This window comes from Nuphar pumila, chromosome 2 (genome assembly GCF_984573655.1).
Source record: "Nuphar pumila chromosome 2, dmNupPumi1.hap1.1, whole genome shotgun sequence".
NCBI classification, from domain to species: Eukaryota; Viridiplantae; Streptophyta; class Magnoliopsida; order Nymphaeales; family Nymphaeaceae; genus Nuphar; species Nuphar pumila.
In genome coordinates, this window is record NC_143250.1 from 20,421,540 (window position 1) to 20,444,215 (window position 22,676).

At 39.3% G+C, this 22,676-nt stretch overlaps 1 protein-coding gene across 3 annotated transcripts in view; it reads left to right on the forward strand.

Moving 5' to 3' along the window:
• Positions 1-22,676, forward strand: part of PARP1 (poly(ADP-ribose) polymerase 2) — a 104,962-nt gene that overhangs the window by 24,959 nt on the left and 57,327 nt on the right. For all 3 annotated transcript variants that reach the window (XM_089995408.1, XM_089995409.1, XM_089995410.1), the window contains exons 6-10: positions 19,617-19,812; positions 19,894-20,055; positions 20,192-20,252; positions 20,407-20,470; positions 20,575-20,832. In XM_089995408.1, coding sequence (XP_089851534.1) covers positions 19,617-19,812; positions 19,894-20,055; positions 20,192-20,252; positions 20,407-20,470; positions 20,575-20,832 — 741 coding nt within the window. The remainder of the gene's footprint in view (positions 1-19,616; positions 19,813-19,893; positions 20,056-20,191; positions 20,253-20,406; positions 20,471-20,574; positions 20,833-22,676) is intronic.

Genomic DNA, 22,676 nt, shown 5'->3' on the forward strand with positions numbered 1-22,676 from the left:
TGTGACTTTAGAAAAAGAAAGTTTCTTTGATTTTGAAAAGGCGAAAGAAGTAGATGAGTATTCTTTTTTATTTGATTTAAGTTCAAGTCATGAAAAATGTTATTATGAAATATAATAGATGAATATGATCTTGATAATGGTCATGATGATATAATTACTCAAGAGCAACCTCATAGGAACAAAAACTATTTACAATATTCTAGGCATAGGGACATTAACCAACCATGTGCATTGGAGAAATATGCTAAACAACCTGAAGTTCATGCTAGAAGGTCATCTAGGATTTCCAAACCACTTGGAAAGTTTGTCTTATGATTCCTTTTCTCCAAAATATAAGGCATTTATTGCATTAATTCATTCATATGTACAACCTATACTCAAGCTAAAAAACATTCTGAATGGGTAAAAGCCATGAGAATAGAGTTAGAAGCTTTAGAAAAGACTAATATTTGGACCATTCAAGATGTTCCAAAAGTAAAGAAACCTATAGGTTGTAGGTGGATATATAAGATTAAAATAAAGAGTGTTGAAACTCTTGAAAGATATAAAACCAGATTAGTTGTCAAGGGATATTCTCAAGAATATGGCATAGATTACGAGAAAGCCTTTGCACAACTGTTAGAACTCTAGTAGCATTTTAAAAATACTTTTGTTAACGAAAACCTAATAGAATAAGTTTAAATGGAGGCACCACTAGGTATAAGTGTTCTTAAGGGTAAAACTTTTCGTTTGGAAAATGCTCTTTATGGACTTAAACAAGCACCAAAGGCTTGGAATGACCGGTTTAGTCGAGTTATGCTTGATATTGGATTTAGAACTTGTTTGACTGACACTGCACTGTTTGTTAAGATTTCTGATGCAAGTATCATTAATTTTTTTGTCTATGTGGACGACATAATTATCACCAGAGGAGATAAATAGGGAATTGAAAATATTAAAAAACTATTCAAAAAATATTTTGAAATGACTGATTTAGGCCTTTTAAAATATTTCTTACGAATCAAAGTTGCTTACTCTCCTAGAGGATATTTATTCTCAGTCTAAATTTGCTTTTGACATTGTCTCCAGATCTGACATCACAGAATATAAGAGAGTTGATACCCTTGAGATTGCCAACACCATGATGCAAATTGATGATAGAGAACTTCTTGAAGATCCTACTCCTTATAGATAGTTTATTGGAGAACACTTTTGTCTTTCAACTACTAGACCTGACATAACACACGCTGTACACACAACTAGTTAATTTTAGCACGCTCCCACTTATGTTTACATAAGAGCAATTTTGCGTATTATTAGATATATTAAAACTTCTCTTTCTCGAGGCTTCTTTCTGTCAGCTTCATATTCTTTAGATTTAATTGCTTATATTGATGCTGACTGGAGAGGTGATCCTAGTAACAGATACTCAACCACATAATTGCTTATACTGATGCTGACTGGAGAGGTGATCCTAATAGCAGACACCGAACTATAGTTTTTTGTGTTTTCTTAGGTGAATCTTTGATTTCGTGGCGATGCAAAGAAACAACAAAAGGTTTCACTTTCATCAACTGAGACTGAATATCGGTTCATAGCAACTACAACGATGAAGGTAGTCTGGCTCAGAAGGTTGTTGGCTGATATGGGAGCTCAAGTGACAGGAGCCTCCCGCATGTGTTGTGACAATAAAAGTGCGATCTACATTGTCAGCAATTGTACTTTTTATGAACGTACTAAACATATCAAATGAATTGTCACTATGTTCGAGATGAGTATCTATATGGGACCATCGATCTGCCTTATGTTACATCAGAATACTAGTTAGCAGATTTCTTTATCAAACCTTTCGTTGCTCCTCGTTTCTACTTTCTATTAGACAAACTTTCAGTTATTATACCGTAAGTCTGAGGGGGTGTTAAAAATTGTACATATATTTATATATATATATATATTATGTATATATATTTATATAAATATATATTTTTCTCCTTCTTTATTTTTTTTCTTTTTTCAATAGATATTTAACTAGGTTAGTTTATTTTTTACTTTTTTGTTTAAATTGAACTAGTCAACATTTGTTGACTAGTCAACCAAAAGAGACGTTGGGGAGGTCCAACGACTCTATTTAAAGTGGTTGGGCCTCTCCCAACGTCTCTTTGAAGCTCCTCTTGCTTGTGTATATATGGGGTGAAACCCCCTCGCATTTGTAATGCTTCTTGCATAAAGGTTATCAATAAAATATTATTTATTTTAGCCTCTTGTTTTTTGCCCCTTGTGTAGGTTTTGTAAGTGAACTCGTTTATGGCTTTTGGTGTGTTCACTTTAAGCATTGTGGTGGATCTTGTTGGAGGCTTCCATTTCTTTACTGATTCCACCAGTTATTATTTAACGTACCACTGGGTTTTGAACCTGCAACGTACCACCACAAGGAGACATGCACTGACAACTACTACCAACCACGTGGTTGCGAATAATTGATCTAAATGTTGACACATAGGTTGGTCTTCCTTAGCTGAATCAATGTTCTATAATGATAGGATAAATCCCATAGGGAGCTTCTCACTAGTACAGAAAAAAAGCAGATGTGCAATGGTTCAACATCTCCACTCATCCTTGGCTTCATAGCAAACCTATGCAGCGTAAGAAGTGGCTGAATGTCCTGTCTTTTCTCTCTCTTTCATTGTTCGCTTACTCTAGGAGAAGTCTATAGGAAAGGGTGAACTCCTAGCTTTTAACTTAGGTACTGCATGTAGTGTTGGGAATTGGAAACCACTGCATGGATTTCCTCTATATGGTGCAAGAGACATTTCTTAAAATCCTGCTATTGAGAAACTTACCTTACGAAACTAAGCCACCAAGTGTGAAGCCTCTTGGAGAAATGATAAATGCATGTATTCACTGAGAATTCTCCTTTCAATTGATGCAATCTCCATGGAAGAAGCAAAAGAGAAGGAGATTTGGGGAAATGAGAGCCACCACCCTTTGTTTCTTTCTTGGCTAAGGTAGAACTCAATAAAAAACTTTATTAATATAGGGCAGCCCTTTTAGGATAAGTTACAAAGGTCAAAACAAAAAATAATAAATTTAACAACTATGCCTTTCTCTAATAAATAAGCACAGAATGACTATACAACACCTGTATTACAATCCAATTTTATAAATAATTAAATGACCAAAATAACCCTGAGATAATAATGACAAATTTCCCCATGACATATCAACAGGCCTCCTCAAGTTATATATGGTTTCAAACATGGGCAACCTGCCCTTTAAGAACTGATGCTTATTTTGAAAGCCCCTTTGTCAAGATATCAACTATCTAGTACTTTTGAACTAATAAATTTTGCTTCTGTTTCTTCTGATTTTATCCTTTCCCTGACAGTTACAATCAATCGAGAAATGGTTAGAGTTGTTAGACCTGTCATGGAAAACTGGATCCTAAGCGAGGGCTAATGTACGCCTATTATCATGATACGTCCTTGACCTGCGTACTTTCATTCCTAACCTGGTCATGAGGCTGCAAACCCAAATCATCTCTGAAATGATTCTGGCTATAGGTCTTTATTTTGCCTCCAAGCTCGATCTTGTCATTTTTTCTGCTTTTCCAAGAAACTAAATTATTCCCCAAATATATGCAATAACCATGAGCTGGTCTTCTTGTGTCAAGGTCTCCTGCCCAATTTGCATATGAGTATCCCTGAATGAGATGTTCATACAACTCATTCTTGTAAGAAACAATTCCATGCGATATTGATCTTTTGACATAGCCTATTATTATCTTCAAGGCTTCCAATGAACATTTGTGGATTAGTGCTTAAATTGGAATACATGATTCATGACATATGCTTTATCGGGGCGGGTAATAGTGACATATGGCCTATGTAGTTTAAAGTGCTAGGAAGTGCCTAGTCAGTAGATCCCTAAAAAGACTAGACGAGGACTAGGTAGGACTAGTCGGTACTCCAATTAACATATAAAAAAGTACACAAGATATACAAAAAAATATGTTTAATTCTTTTACTAATAAGATGTTTTCATTACACAAATACAAAATTACACATGCTTTCACAAAATATATTAATATACATAACCAAAATATACATACATATAATTGTACACACACAAATATATATATATATATTGAATTATTCATAACATATTCAGTATAATCAACAAAGTATGCTTTCAACATTTCACATAAGCACAATAACGCATACATATATAAATAACATATTACATAATTCATAATACTAAACTTGCTTTCAAGCTTTTATAGAAAAATTCATCAGAAACAAAGTAGCACACATATTTATAAAAAACATAATCAATTAAAACTAACGGTGCATGCTTTCAACGTTTCACAGAAAAATCCCAAAAGCAAAGTAGCACACACACATATATAATTATAATAACAATGCATGTTTTCATGATTTCACAGAACAAATCACACACACACACACATATATATATATATATATACAAAAAATAACAATATATAAAAAATAATAAATGACTAATCTTCCCTCGTGCCTAGGTGAAGTCACTTTAGTTGCTGATTTAGCACCTTAGTCGGTGCCTAGATGGCAAAATCGATACCTTTTAAGGTACCCTCCTAGGAATTGCGAAGCCTAGCTGTTTTACTTACACCTAGACCGACTAGGCAGACTAGTCGGTGCATAATTGGGGCTTTTTGACTACATAGGATACGGCAATGCTCCTCCATACTTCTATATTTTTTTGGCTCTCTTAATGGTATGCCATCCTCCTTTGATAATCTTTTATTTATAGCACATGGAGTGTCCACCTGCACGTGTGTGGCCATGTTAAATTTCTTCAACATATCAATGACATTTCTTTCGCAAGAGTTTGATTTGATCTTCTCTTCTATCCATTTCTATGCCAAAAAAGTATTTCAAATCCCCTAGATCTTTCATCTTAGATATGTTATGCAAGAAGCTTTTATTTCTTGTATTAACATGCTTGAGCTCATTGTAATAATGATGTCATCCACATATAAGAGAATAGTGACAATACCTCTATGATCTTTATACACGAATAATGAAACATTTATTGCTACCTGTGATAACTCTTTATCTTCCAAAACATTATGAAAGCTTTGGAACCAAGGCCTCTATGCTTGCTTAAGTCTGTATATAGATTTATTGGGCTTGGAAACATATTTATTTTTATTAGTCTCAATGAAACCCATTGGTTGTTCTTTGAAGGATTCTTCTTTCAATTCTCCATTCAAAAATGCTTTGTTCACATCCAATTAATGCAATGGCCATCCGTGAGCTAAGGCAAGAGAATAACAATTGACTGTCATTGTCACGGGCCTATTTCCTTCAATGGGCCAGCGCGGCGCGACGGTCCTTCCTTACCGCCGCAAGCCTACTCGTCAGCTCGCTTGCCGGTCGCGGAAGCTTGTAATCAGAGTGCAAGAAAGCAAGAGAGAATAGAGGGAGAGAAATTGCAATCACAAGAAGCAATCACCACAAGGGTGAACAAAAGAAAGTTCAACGCATTTACTTCATTCACAATTTTGCCCGCAGGCTATTACAGTTCAAGTATACGGGCTGCCCCTTCGGGGTATTGATTCACCTGAACCGGGCAGCTTACATCAGACTCAACAAAAGCAAAACAGACTCTAGCGCAACTGTACACTGTAAGTCGCAAGGGAACATGCTCCCCCCTTCAAATCATGCGCCGTCCTCGGCGCCATCTGTTTCGTGGTAAGCCCTGACTTTAGCCGGGTAGCGGCTGTTCATTCGAAATGTAGGCTCCCACGTTGGTTCCACTATTTCCTCCCACTGCACCAAGTATTTCTTCGCTTGTCCCAAGTTGTTGACCTTATGACGAAGGATCTGACTGAGGTGCTTCTCGGCCCGTTGTGCTGCCGGGCCCCTCTGCATGATAGGTGCGCGTTGTGGCACACTGCGTTCCGGGTCTCCATCATCTGGATGGAACTGCTTGAGGTTGCACACGTGGAACACCGAGTGCACCTTGAAGTCTGGGGGCAACTCCAGTTTGTATGCCAGCTTACCCACCTTCTTCGTGATGGTGAAGGGTCCCTCATACTTTCTGAGTAGTCCGCGGTGCCGTCCGCGGAAGATGCCTGTGCGACCAGGATATAACTTCACCAACACTTGGTCCTCAACTTGGAACCCTGCGGGCCGACGATGATTGTCCGCCCACTTCTTCATTCTCTTTGCCGCTTTGTGTAAGAATGCCTTCGCTAACTCATTTTGCTCGTGCCAGTCGCGAACAAACTGATAGGCGAATGATGGCCTTCCCTTTTCCTGTGTGGCAAGAGTGTGCGGGGTCAGTGGCTGCTGTCCCGTGGCTATCTCGAACGGACTGTGGCCTGAAGACTCGCTCTTCTGCAGATTATAACAAAACTGTGCCACATCAACGAGCTTCACCCAATTTTTCTGATTGGCACTAACAAAGTGCCTAAGGTACTGCTCCAGTATCCCGTTGATATGCTCTGTCTGCCCATCTGTCTGCGGGTGAAAGCTTGTTGAAAACAACAATTCAGAGCCAAGTAGCCGAAATACTTCACGCCAGAACTTGCCCGTGAAGCGAGCATCACGATCACTCACAATGCTCTTTGGTATGCCCCAGTGCTTCACCACATGCTTTACGAACAACTCTGCAGTCTTCTCTCCAGGGCACTCCTTGGAAGCTGGGATGAAGGTGGCATACTTTGAGAAACGATCCACCACAACCAAAATAGAACTGAGGCCCTCTACCTTTGGCAGACTAACAATAAAGTCCATGGAGATGCTATCCCAAGGACGTTCTGGAATTGGTAGAGGCTCAAGGAGACCGACAGCCTTCTGATTTGTCCCCTTATCTTGCTGGCAGATGAGGCATGTCCGCACATACCCCTCAACATCGTCTCTCATCTGCGGCCAATAGTAGCCGCGCTCAAGGAGTGCTAAGGTCCGCTCCTGACCAGGATGGCCGGCCCATAGTGTATCATGGCACTCCTTGAGTAGCTCTCGGCGAAGGCTTCCCCACCGTGGTACAAAGATGCGTCCCCCTTTTGTTACGAGGAGGCCATCCTGTAGCCAAAATCGCCGAGTCTTCCCTGCCTGCGCCAGAGAAACAAGGTGTTGTGCGGTCGGATCCTGCTGTGTACCTTCGCGGATGCGGCTCAGCAATGCACCTTCCAAATGCACTTCAGAAGACTCCGCACGCGCAGCTGCCAGTTCAGCCCTACGGCTCAGAGCATCCGCCACAACATTGGTCTTTCCAACCTTGTACTCCAAGGCAAAGTCGAACTCAGCCAAAAATATCTGCCATCGAGCTTGTTTAGGCGTCAACTTCTTTTGTGTCTGAAAATAGCTCGTGGCCACGTTGTCCGTCTTGACGACGAACTCGACACCCAAAAGGTAGTGCCGCTAGGTCCTGAGAGGCAATACACAATGGCGGTTATCTCACGTTCGTGCACTGTGTAACGCCTCTCTGCATCCTTCAGCTTACGACTCTCATATGCGATCGGATGACCATCTTGCATAATAACTCCGCCAATGGCAAAGTCTGAGGCATCAGTGTGGACTTCGAAGGGTCTCGAATGATCAGACAGTCGCAACACTGACTCCCTCACTAAGGCTTTCTTCAAGCCGTCGAAGGCATCTTGACACGCTCCTGTCCAGAGCCATACCCGATTCTTCTTTAACAAATCTGTGAGGGGCGCAACAATGAGGGAATAACTTTCGATGAAACGCCGATAATAGTTTGCCAAACCAAGGAATGACCGCAATTATGGCACTTTGCTTGACGAAACCCATTCCTGGATGGCCCTTATCTTCTGCCCATCCATACGCAGCACACCACGCCCCCCAACGTGGCCAAGGAAGCTGATCTCCTCCTGCCCGAAGAGACACTTCTCTCGTTTGACACAGAGGTCATTATCCTTCAGCACCTGAAACACTGTTCGTAAGTACCCGACATGTTCCTCCATGTTGCTGCTGTAGATCACGATATCATCCAGGTAAACTACCACAAACTTGTCTAAGTAAGGGTGAAAGATCTGGTTCATTAAAGTCGTGAAAGTGGTTGGAGCATTTGTCAACCCGAATGACATTACTAGAAATTCGTAAGCACCATAGCGGGTGACGCAAGTTGTTTTCGGCTCATCACCTTCGGCAATCCTCACCTGCTAGTAACCCGATCGCAGATCTAGCTTGGAAAAGATACAGGCACTGCCTAGCTGATCGAACAAGTATGCTATCAATGGCAATGGGTACTTGTTCTTCACCGTGACCTTGTTCAAGGCACGGTAATCCACACATAACCGTTTAGAGCCATCATGTTTCATCTGGAAAAGGACCGGGGCACCAAATGGGGCTTTTGATGGACGAACAATGCCTGTGTCCAACATCTCATCTAACTGCCTGCGCAGTTCCTTCAGCTCAGCTGGCCCCATACGGTATGGAACCATTGCAAGAGGCTTCACTCCCGGGGTCAACTCAATCTTGTGGTCGACCTCGCGTCTTGGCGGAAGACGCTTTGGCAATTCCGGGGGCATCACCCCCTGAAACTCCTCCAATAGTGGGGCTAGGGTCGGTGGCACTGCTGCTTCCACCTTCCCTTCCTCTGCGCGCACTGCCACTAAGAATGTCTGCTCCCCATGCTTGACACCCTTCTTTTGTTGCATTGCCGACAACACTGAAGACTTGCCTTTCTGCGTAAGGCACTGCACTGTGTGGGACAGGTCTGACTCCATGATCGTCAGCGTGTTGAATTTTGGCAACATCATAACATTCTGGCTTCGCAGAAACTCCATACCCAAAATCATCATGAAATCGTCCAGAGGCACCATAGAGAAGTTGGCTTTCTCGACCCAACTTCCCACTTGAATAACCACATCCCTTGCTTTACCAAGGATGGGTTTGGCCTCAGAGTTTACCGTTTTAATGGTCTTCTGCTTTGGCCCATGCTTCAAGCCCAACCGCTCTGCCTCTTCCCGCGAGACAAAGTTCTGTGTGGCCCCGGAGTCTATCATTGTTGAAGTAGACTTTCCATTCATAATAACTTCAGTGTACATGAGTTCCTTACTGACCTGCATGTTTTTAGCTGCATTGATCGATCGTATGGCGCCCATCCTCGGTTGTATGGTCTCAGTGTCGCTGCATTCTTCCTGTGCAGCATTGGCTTGCCCGTCGTCCTTTACAAGGCGCTTTGGGCATTGACGGACGATATGTCTATCACCACAGAACCAACATGTCACAACCGCACCCTTGTTGCTGTTGTTATGCTTTGTGTAGTTCTGTTTCTTTTCGGATTGATGGCGTGTCGACGCCTCACCTTTATCGTTGCGCTGCTCGTCCTTCTTGCCTCCGTGGTCAGGCTTCTTCCCAACTTTGGTTGATGGGGTGAAAGGCTTGCGCTGAGTGTCAACTAAGCGCTCAGCCGCCACATATGCATCTTCCAAAATACGGAGGTTGCTCCTTTCCACTTCAGACTGTGCCCATGGTTGAAGTCCCACAATGAACCAGTTGAGCATGTCGTCTTCTGGCATGTTAGGTATCTCCAGCATAAGCTTCTGGAACGTTCTGACATAGTCTTGCAACAAACTAGTATGTTTGAGCTCACGAACCATCCGGTAAGCCTGTCTCTGCGCATTTCTTGGCATGAAGTAGTTGCGCAACTCTACTTTGAAGTCGTCAAAGGTGTCTATCACACATTGACCCCTCTCCATGTCATTGCGCTTCCGCCTCCACCAAGCGATAGCATCATCATCAAGTAAGGCTGCTGCAGCCTTGATCCTCAGATCTTCGAGGGTCACATTCTGGATATCCAAGTAGTCTTCTACTTGGAACAAGAAGTTCTCAATGGCCTTGCTATCGCGAGAACCATTGAATTTTGCGGGTCTAGGTACATCAATCCTTGATGGTCTCTCACCATTTCTGCCATTCAGGGTCACCGTCCGCTGCAACGTACAGTTCTTCAACTCAAGATCGGTCACTGTAGTCGTCAACGAAGTGACCTGCCCCATTAGTAAGTTCACCTGCTCTTGCAGGCTCGCCACCACATCATTCAATCCATTGAATGATTCACATGCGCGTGAAATCGCTTCATCATGCGAAGTCACATCTTCCACCAGCTTGTTGACAGTTGCAGCCAACTCTTCTTGGCCCCGAGGTGAACCCATCTCCTCAGCTTCGGCAACTGCCTTGCCTTTGGTGTTGCGCAAGTGTTGATAAGACGCCATGATGTCTTGCTCACAAATCGCAGCCTGTCGGCATGTCTGTCGACACCGACTCCGGAGTCCCTTCCCCAGCACGAGAACGGGCTCTGGTACCACTTGTCACGGGCCTATTTCCTTCAATGGGCCAGCGCGGCGCAACGGTCCTTCCTTACCGCCGCAAGCCTACTCGTCAACTCGCTTGCCGGTCGCGGAAGCTTGTAATCAGAGTGCAAAAAAGCAAGAGAGAATAGAGGGAGAGAAATTGCAATCACAAGAAGCAATCACAACGAGGGTGAACAAAAGAAAGCTCAACGCATTTACTTCATTCACAATTTTGCCCGCAGGCTATTACAGTTCAAGTATACGGGCTGCCCCTTCGGGGTATTGATTCACCTGAACCGGGCAGCTTACATCAGACTCAACAAAAGCAAAACAGACTCTAGCGCAACTGTACACTGTAAGTCGCAAGGGAACAGTCATAATCTTAACAATTAGGTTGAATATTTCTTCATAATCTAAACCGTGTTATCGGTTGTACTTTTTTGCTACTAGCCTTTTTTAATCTTTCAATGCTATCATCCGACTTGCATTTTATCTTATAAATCCACCTTTTATCCTTTGCTGCTTCGTAATATGTGCTTGGTTCATGATCTTTCATGGCTTCACTGAAAAATATTTTGTGTTCATTGAAAAATCCCTCGTAGGACACCCATCTTTCAATTGGATGGCTGACACTTTTGGACCTTCTTACCACTTCAAGAGCTTGACTTGGTTTTGTACTCTTATTTACATTGCCTATATCTTCTTGAGCACTTAAACATCGAAAGTTTGTTGAGAAGAAACAAAAAGCGAGGAGCAACAAGAGCTTTGATAAAGAAGTCTGCAAGTTGAAATTCTTATGTCACATTACGATAATTCAATAGTTCCTCTCAATAATTCATCACAGACAGTGACAATCCATCTCATATATTTGGTGCGCTCATGGAAGGTGTGGTTGGTGGCAATGTAATTGTACTTTTATTATCGCAATACATCTTCGAAGGTTTGGAGATAACAACTTCCATATCTCTGCGAAGATTTCTTAACCATACAAGCTCCATAGTTGTCGTTGCTATAGCCCTATACTCAGTTTCAATAGATGATAGCGATACATTCTATTGCTTTTTGCATCTCCAAGCAATCAACAAATCTCTTAGAAATACACAAAAACCAGTAGTTGAGATTCTATCGTTGAGATTTCCTCCCCAATCTATATCAGTATAAACAAGTAAATCTAAAGATGAATATGAGGATAAAAAAACCCTTTAGTTATGGTGTTCTTAATATATCTAACAATCCTTAATACAATACTCATGTGCAAGGTGGTTGGAGCATGCTGAGATTGACTAACAGAATGGACTGCATGAGCTATATCTGGTCTTGTGATAGATAGGTAAGTGAGTGACCCAATTAGCTCTCTATAAGGTGTGGGATCTTCAAAATGTGTCTCATCTTCAAGTTTTAACCTAGCATTCACCACTTCAGGAGTCTCCACTTTCTTATCATCTAAAATACACACAAATATATGCAACAAGATTCGTTTAAGAAAAAAATGTATCCTCTAAGAGAGTAAGTAACTTCAATACTTAAAAAATATCTTAAGAAACCTAAAAAACAAGACATTATTTACATTTAGTTGATATATAGGCCATTTTTTGGTAGAGACAACTGCTATAAGGGTCTTAACACTAGTCAATAAATTCCGTATTCATGGGAATATCTTTTGGATACTAACCTAACTTCATATCCTTATAGGGTTCCATCACTCTTGGTTTTGACTTTGAAAACCCATCTATACCCAATGGTTTTCTTTTCTAATGTTACTGCAACTACTTCTCAAGTTTTGGCTTTCCTAAGGGTATCTAATTCTATTTTCATGACTTCAATCCAATAAGGAGATTTTTTGGCTTCATTATAATGAGATTACTCATGGTAGGAATGTAGTGCTATTAGGCAAGTTCTATAGTTTGGAGGGAAAGAATCATAAGTCACAAACCTATTTGGTGGAATATATACTCGACTAGATCTTCTAAGTGTGGATTCTTCTATAGGCGAATCATGGGAGAATTTTTCTAGTGATCTCATTATAAGCAACGACTTTGTTTAGCTGGACTAGGTGGAGGCTTGTGCTTTTTGAATTGGCTTGAGTATTAATGTTGTCTGGGAATAACAACCACATGAAAGTCGTTGCTTGGAGCAAGGGACCAATATTCTAAATTTATATCTTTGTCGTTGTAGCTCCATCTCAATCTCTAAAAGAGCTCTATAAAAAGATGAAGCAATTAAGCCATTGTAAAATGGTATCAAAAGTGGAACAACAAGAGGAAAGAATAAGGAGAAGAGGAAGACAATGGTAGAGCTGCTCCGACCCTTCTATTCTCAAAAGATGAGGGACAACCAGGGTTACCGGAAGAGCCATAGGGCATGGGGAAGCGTGCTTCCTTGAAGCGCGAAACGTGCTGAGAAGCACCAAAATAATTTAAGAAGCACTCTTCCCTTTATTTTTTCATTTTTTTTGTGTTTTTATTTTTATTTTCTTTCTTTTTTCACTTCCCTCTCACTTCTCTCTTGCTTCTTAGGTCGCTTCCGAGATGATTCTTGGTTCGCTTCTAAGTCGTCCCGTGCTCCCCGCTTCCTAAAATTTTGAACGTGCTTAGCTTCCCCTAAAAGATGGGTTATAGTTGTTTTAATTAGGGTACATAAAATAAGAGCCAAACATTAGATAAAAATTACAAAGAACTAATAAGAATGTACCAAAGGATTATAATGAACAACAAATATTACAAAGATGCTCCACTTATTGGAGGATCTAACTTAAAGGACAAAAATGTCTTCAATAAGTTAATATTATGCTCCACATCACCTCAAATCTTGGCATGGGGCCTGCACCACATCAAAGTGCCCTTTGCCATGTCAAATCCTCGAATTTGAGATATGAAAGATTCAAAGATGCCCCAAGGTTTCTTATAAAAACAATATCCATCCTCACTGTTTGGCTAGTTGTACGCCAATTTGCATACTGGAAATTTAGTTAACCCATATAGGGAAGGAAACATTTCCACTAGCAAAATTGACTGCCCCTCTATTTATCCTTCCAAAAGGGTGCGGAAAATTCCCTAAAACTGCATTAGTTAAAACATGAAAATCATGTGGGACTATCAACCAACCTTTTCGGTTGCCTGGCCTCTTCTTCCACCTCTAATTGATTGAACCAATTCCATGGCAATCCAAATAAGCAATGTTTTGCCTAAATTAGTCAGATCTAGAGACTTCTAGCATAACCACTACCACCACCACCATTTTTTGATAGGACTTTGTTTAGCTGGCCTAGCCTTCTTATGCCTAGCTCGCCTACTCCAATGTCATTGTAACAAATTTTCAAGCCACCAAACAGCCTCACTTGGATCATCTTCATTAAAAAACTCTGTTTTCCTAGTCATTTTATAAATCATCATTAAGAAGGAAAGCATAGTAGCTATAGCATGATTTAACACAACTATTCTCTTGGCCAACTTCAGGTACTGGCTTATAAAGCCCAAACCTTTCTCACTAATCTATTTTTTGTTCCCACACAAGGTGATGGCTCATAACAACCTTTTATGTGGACGTTCCAAGGTAGTTGATTGGGAGACCACCTTTGCAACATCCAAAAACGATTTCAGCCTCACTATGCATCTCTAGGATTGTGTTGGAAGCTACAAAAAGCTACAATCCTCTCCATTAATTCTTAGCTCAAAAACAACCCCGAAGGTTCTCAGAATTAACTAGACGTGACACATTTGAGCATGAAAAGCTGCTCCAAAGAGTAAAATGCTTTTAGCAAATTAAGAGAGGGTTGAAGAATGGATACATGTATGGTTAAATTTGAAATGAACCCCTTATCCATTGTAGTTCTTACAAACACTGCTAAACCTTCATAAACAATGTTACAGAGAAGCAAATATAGTGGACACATTGCCTAAGCCCCCTCATTAACAAGAACTCTCTTTAGACCCATTGATGCTAATCAAAATTTGAGCAGATGTAATGAGGAATGTATAGCCTCATTTGCAACAATTCACGTTCACAAATTGTATGACTTGGAATAGATACACATTGTGTAGGAGAGACAGATCCTTGAGGAAAATTTCCAATTAAGGTTGTAAAATGTGTATCGTAATATCGTAATTTTAGTAAAAAAGTATTGTATTCTTGTAAAATGTAAGACATAATTCTAAAAAATACAAATTAAAAAATCACATAATAGTGATTATGAATAAAAAATAAAATGTAAAATGTACAATAAAATAGTCAATAAACACAATTATAAAGAATTAAAAACACAATCTTAATATTCCAACTGTTCTTAAAAGATCATAGTTCTTGAGACAAAGTTTAAAACATTTCATTGAATATCCTAAATGCCAAATATTCTAATTTTCTAATTTTAACTCTAAATGTTCTAACCTAAGGATAAACTATTTCTTTAAACTTGAGAATTGAGATGTAGATAACCCACAATTCCTTCACGGAATCTGAAATGTCCTCTCACATAGGAAGTAATGCTGTTCCTTTATCGATCAATCATTTTATCCTTGGAATCTAAGATGACTTCTATTAGTGACTGCATGTTGTGCCTTTGGCAATAGTATGAATTCTCACAAGTAGCATTGTTGCTCCTATGAGTGATCTCAGGATTATCCTTTATCCTGAAAAAAAGAATACCTCGAATATCGAGGTTCAGGTTTGCCCCTTAACATGAAAGGGGAAAAGAATAGAATTTAAGGAGATTTAAATGCAGAGAAATTGATATAAATTTAGAAAATCAATAAAGGTTGACGAAACTTGTATATACAAAAGAATCCTCATAGGTAGCGTTATTGCTCCTACGAGGGGTTTCAGGATTATCCCTTATCCTGAATGGAAAAAGAATAGAATTTTAAGGAGAATTTAATGAAGAGAAATTGATATAAATTTAGAAAATCAAATAAAGATTGATAAAACTTGTGTTTGCAAAAGAATTCTCATAGGTAGCATTATTGCTCCTACGAGGGGTTTCAGGATTATCCCTTATCCTGAATGGGAACACCTCGGACAACGAGGGTCAGGTTTATTCTGGTTGAACTGGGTTGAACTGGGTTTTCTTAAGCTACTCTCATTTTGTGTTAAATGTTGCTAGAATAACTGGAGTCTCTGTTGGTCCTTTTAGTAGTTCTGTTAAATTAAGGACTTTGTGTTAAGATTTTGTTACGGTGGGATTTCTGGAATTGAAAGTCTTCATTATGTGATTCCTTGTCCTGTCAAATTGGGTGCGAGATCCCTGCCCATGCATGTCAAGGATGGTTCACTACAAATAACCATCATAATTATGCACAGACAAATTTTTTGAGAAATTTTGACATTTCTATCTTTTCCTTTTCTTGGCAGTATGTACATTTTTTGCAACGAAGCCTCAAACATAAGCCGCAGAAAAAAAAATTCCGGGGGCGCTGCCCCCCTACGCCCCCCCCCCCCGCTAGGGGCGGCCCCCCCTGGACCCCCGCCCGCTGACTGCGCAGTGGGACCCGCACCGGGGGGAGCCCCCGAACCCCCCTTTATGGAAGGGCAAAAGTACAATTTGCAAAGTTTATAAAAACACTCATGCTTGTGCCACACTTTAGAGGACAATATCCACATATATGCACACAAGATATATATATATATATATATATATATATATATATATATATATATATATATATATATATATATATATATATATATATATATATATATATATATAGCTGAGTCTTCGTGTCCAAAATTTTTAAAATTGCACCGCACCTGTGTCGCACCCGCACCCGCACCCATGTGACATAGGTGTGACATGAGCTTTTCTTCGATCTCCTCCTAAACCAGCAACTATTTCAGCATAAGCACTGCCTGGAAGCTGGAGAGAGAGAGAGAGAGAGAGAGAGAGAGAGAGAGAGAGAGAGAGAGAGAGAGAGAGAGAGAGAGAGAGAGAGAGAGAGAGAGAGAGAGAGAGATGTACAAACTTAGTGTGTCCTGCAATATGGCATTTTAAATGATTGAGCCTGTTGACCCTAGTGGAAATTTGGGTCGACAAAATTGACACTTCAAAAACGTTCCATAATCAACTACTTAGCAATATTTCAACACATGGGCTATTCCTCCTAGTCCTTCATTAAAAGTTTTTAGATAAAATAGACAAAATCCATTTGATGTTGTGTCATTCGAGACCATCTCGCTTCAAAAACTTAAAAATCTAAGGAAAAGATGGGAATTTTTTTGTCTAAAGGCATCAAGAAATATTGGAGAGAAGTTCACCTTCTTTTGCCTCAATGGTCAGAAATGAATCTCCTTGCACAAATTCACCCTCTGAAATACAGAACATAGAAAACTCCCAAATGTTCTACTCTTGAAGCTCTCAATTCCCACACTTAACTCTATCAAATTCACTAGTCTGTGTGGGGATAAAAATGACCCATTTATGTATAAAGAGTCCCGCTAAAAGCGGTAGGACTTTTTTAAAAATAGAAAAAAACAAATTAGAAAGCACAACTTAAGGAGTATCAATAATACACCATGTACCAAGGTGTAGCCTGCCATAGGATATGTACGTTGCAAATCCAATACATTGTTGAAACGAGATTCAGACGTGTCTTGTGCTGGTTTAGGACCAACAATGTCATGTATAGTAATGTAACACAAGATACATTTACAACCATGTTTTCAATCTCAAAGTCAATACCTTTGCAAACTATTTTCTAGAACTATTGAGAAAGGAAATTGGTCTAAACTGATTCCTATTCAGGGACTGATTCCTTTGGAATAAGGATAATTTATTGTCTATAAGTCTGCACTTTGAATGAAATTCTCCCATTTAAAGAGTTGAGTACACTCCCATAGGTCTGCCATTTTAAAAACAAGGGGGAAAACCTTAAGCCCAATGGCTTTCTCTTCTGCCAGATCGAGATAACATTTATAGTTTCTTCTTTAAAAGCTTCTTTTCTTCTTCTAGACTTGTTTAACCTATGAAACAGTAGTTTAGGATTGAGCAGGGAACCTCCTTCCCTATGTTACTTGGACACTGACATGAGTGTTGGTGTCAGACACTGGAAGAAGTGTCGGACACAGCGGGTTTTAATGGTTTGGATAGCCTCTGATCCAAATCTTTCATGTTCAATGAGAATTAACTTATTTTATCGCAACCTGAATCTGGTATAGTTGATAACACTTGTATGTTACTTTGGATTGGATTGGCTGACACTTTTACCCTCTATTATTAAAAAAGTTCAAATTTCGAAAAATTGCTTCTTAATTTTTTGTTGTCATTTAACTTTTTCAAGATCTAGAAGTCTTTAAGCTTCTTTTCAATTCTGTTTTATGTGTGCCATATTGCTTCTTATGCATGTTCATTATGAGAAATCCTCTTATAAAGAGGCAAGGAGGTCCCTTTACCTTGACGGATATAGGACTAAGAGATCCCATTTCTCTCTCCGAGTCCTGAATCATGCACAGTATGGCTTAATAAAGCCATTCCAATAGTAATGTAAATAACTCTAAATGGAAAGTATGAAGCATTCATTTTGTTAACTCATTATATTATATAAGATTTGTTATGTACATCTTAGGAAAATAGAATGTGCATGCATGAAAACAGGCTCCAGCATATCAGGCTCTCTGGACATGTCGTTACTTGCGACAAAGATTCTCTAATGATCTAGGGAGTCCACGATGTGTCTCCTTGTCTTCTATGATGTTTGATATTGTACAGCTTGATGTTTGAGGGGATGCCAATTTGAGAACCTTGTTTTTTTGCTTCTAGTACCTTCAATAATTCTATTGGATAACTTGGATATAATTAATTCATAGTGATCATTAATTATTTGGCATGTGTTTCTTCTATATAATCTTGAGGTTCACACAGACTGAAAAGGCACTACCTTCAATTTGGTGGAAGGGTTTGTGGGGGGGATGAGGGAACATGCATAACATGAATAGATAATTGCAAAGTTTTTCTCTTGAAAAGTGTATTCAGCGCTACAAGTGAGTCCTTGATAACATGAAATTTGCTTAATGTAAAAATATAACTCAAAATATCAGGCTCTTCTTGTGGATTGTGGTCCTCCAAAACATTTTGGCAAAATCTATGTTTAGTTTTTGTGATTGATTAATCTGATGCTGTGTCACTTGGGAGAAAGTTTTTTCTGATCTAGATGCTAATATTTTCTTAGATTAATTGGTTACCATATTATGTTTTTTTTTTAAAATTGAAAGGGTAAACTATTTGCTAGAGGAGTAATTCATTCTAGGGTATCATCCAAAGGGGTACAATTGCTATGATCTTGTAAGAACAACAAAGGAGTTCATAATATATGGGCATGTTCAGTTCTCTAGATATTTTGTGCTTTTACTCTTTGATTAAATAATCAACAAGGCCAAGAAGATTTATTTCTCCTAGTTCCTTTTCAGACAAGTTTCTCTCTGAAGAGTTTTATGTTGCCAAACTTCATGATCACTAAGTTTTTGAATTCCATGGTGGCCTTGATTCAATTGGGGATGCCCCATAATGTCCCTTCCCTTGCTGGCTTGAACCTATGCAGAAAACACATATGGTGATAACAGTTCTGAAGACAGTGCAGCATCTTTTGATGGTTTTCTAACATAATGGAGTCTGCAAGCAGTATATACCCGGATAAAGGCAATATTTTGAAAATATCATGATAGTACTGTTGTACACAAAACAATTGAAAATGTAAAATATTTTGATATATTGCATTGAAACTTGGCAATATCTACTCCATATATCAAGTATGGATTCTTCAACACTACCCTGCGCAGTTTGCAAGCATTTATCCCTTATGTTGTCCTTTGCTCACAGGTTTTTAATAAAAGCTGGACATGCAATGCCGAAGGACAAGCAAAGAACCTTTCTTTTAGTTCACAGCAGTTGAGGAACATTCTATTTGAATGCATGGAGGGCATTCTATTTCTTGCTAGGGCCACATAGTGCCTATCATTCTATTCTTTTGTGAAGTTTGCTGATGTGCAGGATTCTGGACCAAGTGATGCATAATTGTGGCCTCAAATGACTCTGCAGTTGAAGTTTCATAGTGGACTATAAATATGCATATCATTTCGTTAAGCTTAAAAGAGTTTGCTTGGCTATGCTGCTTAGAAATTTCATAGCCATGCAAGTGCCTGACATGTTTTTGGTTGCTTGCATTTAGTTTCTGAAGTGTGCCATAGCAATGATTCTGATTTCATGCCATCTGTGTTTAGCATCATCATTCATTCTTGATATAAAATAAATTTAGAAGTGTAGGGTGGATAATTTAATTTAATTTATCCCTAAAATCAGGGTGCAAATTTGTGCAAACTGATTAGTGATCTTAATGTCATTGTTTGCTTTCAGTGCCGATGGGATGCTGTTTGGTGCACTGAGCAGCTGCCCAATCTGTTCGGGTTCTCTTCATTATTCTGGAGGAACATACAGGTGCCATGGATACCTGTCAGCATGGAGTAAATGTTCTTATTCATGCACTACACCTGAGCGCAAGAAAGGAAAGTGGAAAATTCCAGAAGGGACAAGTAATGATTACCTTTGTAAGGTATTAGGGGTGCTTTGGTGCTAATATACATTTCCTAGTCATCCAATGCAATGGTTTCAGATGAGAATTTTTTGGATGCAGTGGTTCAAGTCACAAAATGTAAAGAAACCTGTCCGTATTCTCCCTCCAGAGTCTATAAGCCGACCTACTGGAACTGTTGGTACCAGACCATCTGGGTCAACTAACGGTGAAAAATTGGAAGACTTAAAGGTCGCTATTTCTGGTGAACTGGGGGAACCCCTGGTAGGACCAACATGGATTAATCGTCCACATCAGTATTGATTTAAAATGGAAAAAATCTTTTGCATTTAATCTTGATTGTCATCTTTTGGAAATTTACTAAGCATTGATTTTGATACATTGAGCTGAACAATAACAGGAAGAGTGGAAGAATAGAATTAAGGATGCAGGTGCAACTTTTCATGCAAAGATAAAGAAAGGTTTAACCTCCTGAACTGCAAAATTAAACTCTATCAATGAAATTGATTTGTCTGAGATTTTTTTTTTCAAATACTGATGTGAATTGATGAATCCATCCATGTCATAAAAACTGAGCCCCACTTGCTCGTGATGCTTTTCTTGGTTGCTTTGCAGAAACAAGTTGTTTGGTTGTTGAGGGTGAAATCGATGAACATGATCCTGAGATCAGAAAAGCAAGGTGAGAATTGCAATGGATATGATTGGTCTCACGCGCAATTGGTATTTTAAGTTACTTGCATCCATGATATAAACCTAAAGAATCATGCTTTCCATTTTTCGCAGAAGGATGAAAGTGCCCATCGTTAGGGAGGCTTACCTGGTTGATTGTATTGAGAGACAGAGGCGGCTTCCAGTAGAGCGGTACAAGGTTGAGTCTGTTGGTGAAGCTTCAAGAAATGGGGTAATGACTGTGAAAGTCAAAGGACGAAGTGCTGTTCATGAATCTTCTGGTTTGCAAGATTCTGGTCACATTTTGGAGGATGGTAAAAGTATATACAATACAACTTTGAACATGTCTGATTTATCTACTGGGATCAATAGGTTCTCTCTCACTCCTTTTCTCTGATTCATGGAGCAATTTTTTTTGTTTTCTTCGCAAACTGGCTAATTTGGATAAAAGCTTATGAGTTGGTTCTCTTTAGAGTCCATAATTATAACTTGATCAACCATATCAGACTGAGTACTTTGAGTAGTTGCATGTTTGTAATATATGCATGATTTAGATTTTATTTTAAAACAAGAGTAATTTTGTAATTTCAGCTGTAAAATCTATATATATTTGTGTATCTAATGAAAGGCATCTCCAACTCTAACTGAATGGGCTTGGATGTAAGTTGCTGCATCTTCCTCTCTTCCTTCTTCTTGGATGTAAGTTGCTGCATCTTCCTCTCTTCTTTTTTTTTATGATGAAGAACCCTTGTTGAAGTGAGGAAAATGCCGGGTGGGGCCCCATGATTGTATTGAAATACAAGTGCCAAGAATAATGTCGCAAATGATTTCAAGAAGGCACAAACACGTAAGCAAGTTGTCTCTAATGGACAAGATACAATATGCCACAAAGGGCAAACACCAAACACACTTACAACGGAGAAGAGAGAGCTTAAAATAATAAGAGGTTTATTGATAAAATGCTGGAAAAGCATTGAGAAAAGTAAGGGAGAAGTCCCCTTTATACACACTTTTGGGGACCAAAGAGAGCTCCCAAAAGAGACATTGGGAGCTCCCCAACGTGACCGTTGGGGAGGGTCCCAACAGATCTTTTGGGAAGCCCCTTTATTACCCCTTAAACTAATAAATAAAAAACAAAAAACAAAAAACAAAGGATTACAAAAATGTCCCTAGTGGACATGCCTATTTACATGTGAACAAAAAGACTAAATTGCCCCTAGTTGACATTACAAAAATAAATACATTATATATATATATATATATATATATATATATATATATATATATATATATATATATATATATATTAACACCCTCCTTCAAACTGGCGGTGAGATCGCCGAGAGTTTGCTTAGGAGAAAGTAGAAAGGAGGGGATAGTAAAACTTTGGTAAAAAAGTCTCCGAGCTGATATTCTGAAGTGACATGTGGCAGTTGAATGGTGTCTCACAAAAATTCATCCGGAACATAATGACAGTCCATCTCAATGTGCTTTGTTCATTCATGAAAGATTTGATTGCTAGCAATATAGATAGCACTTTTGTTGTCGCAACACAGCTTCGAAGGAATAGAGATGATGACTCTCATATCTTTAAGCAGACTTCACAACACGACAATTTCAGTTTTAGTTGTGGAAGACAATGCCACTTTTTGTTGTTTCTTACATATCCAAAAAATTAATGATTCTCTAAGAAAAACACAATAACATGTGGTAGAAATCTATGTAGTCAAAAGCCCCAACTAGTCCGCCTAGCCGGTCTAGGTGCAGGTAAAACGCCTAGGCTTCGCAATTCCTAGGTGGGTACCTTAAAAGGTACCAATTTTGCCGACTAGGCACCAACTCAGGCACCTAGTCGGCGACTAAGCTGCCTCTACTATATATATATATATACACGCACACACTATATACTATTAGACAATGTACTTGTTTTGTATTTAAGTTTCGATTCGGATCCGGATCCGGATCCGGATCCAAATTACTTGTATGTACCATGTCCACAACATAATGGTATACTTGTAAATACCCTCAACTTGTCTGGGTTATTGTGAAGGCTATGTATTAGGGTTTTTGCCTATATATTAATGAAATAGGTCACAATTTCTCATTATAAAAACCGTGACTTGTTGCAGCCTCTCTCTTTCCTCTCTTAATTTCTCGTTCGCAGGTTCTGGAGAACACTCACATGGTATCAGAGCACGTCTGATCCGAGGGTTGAA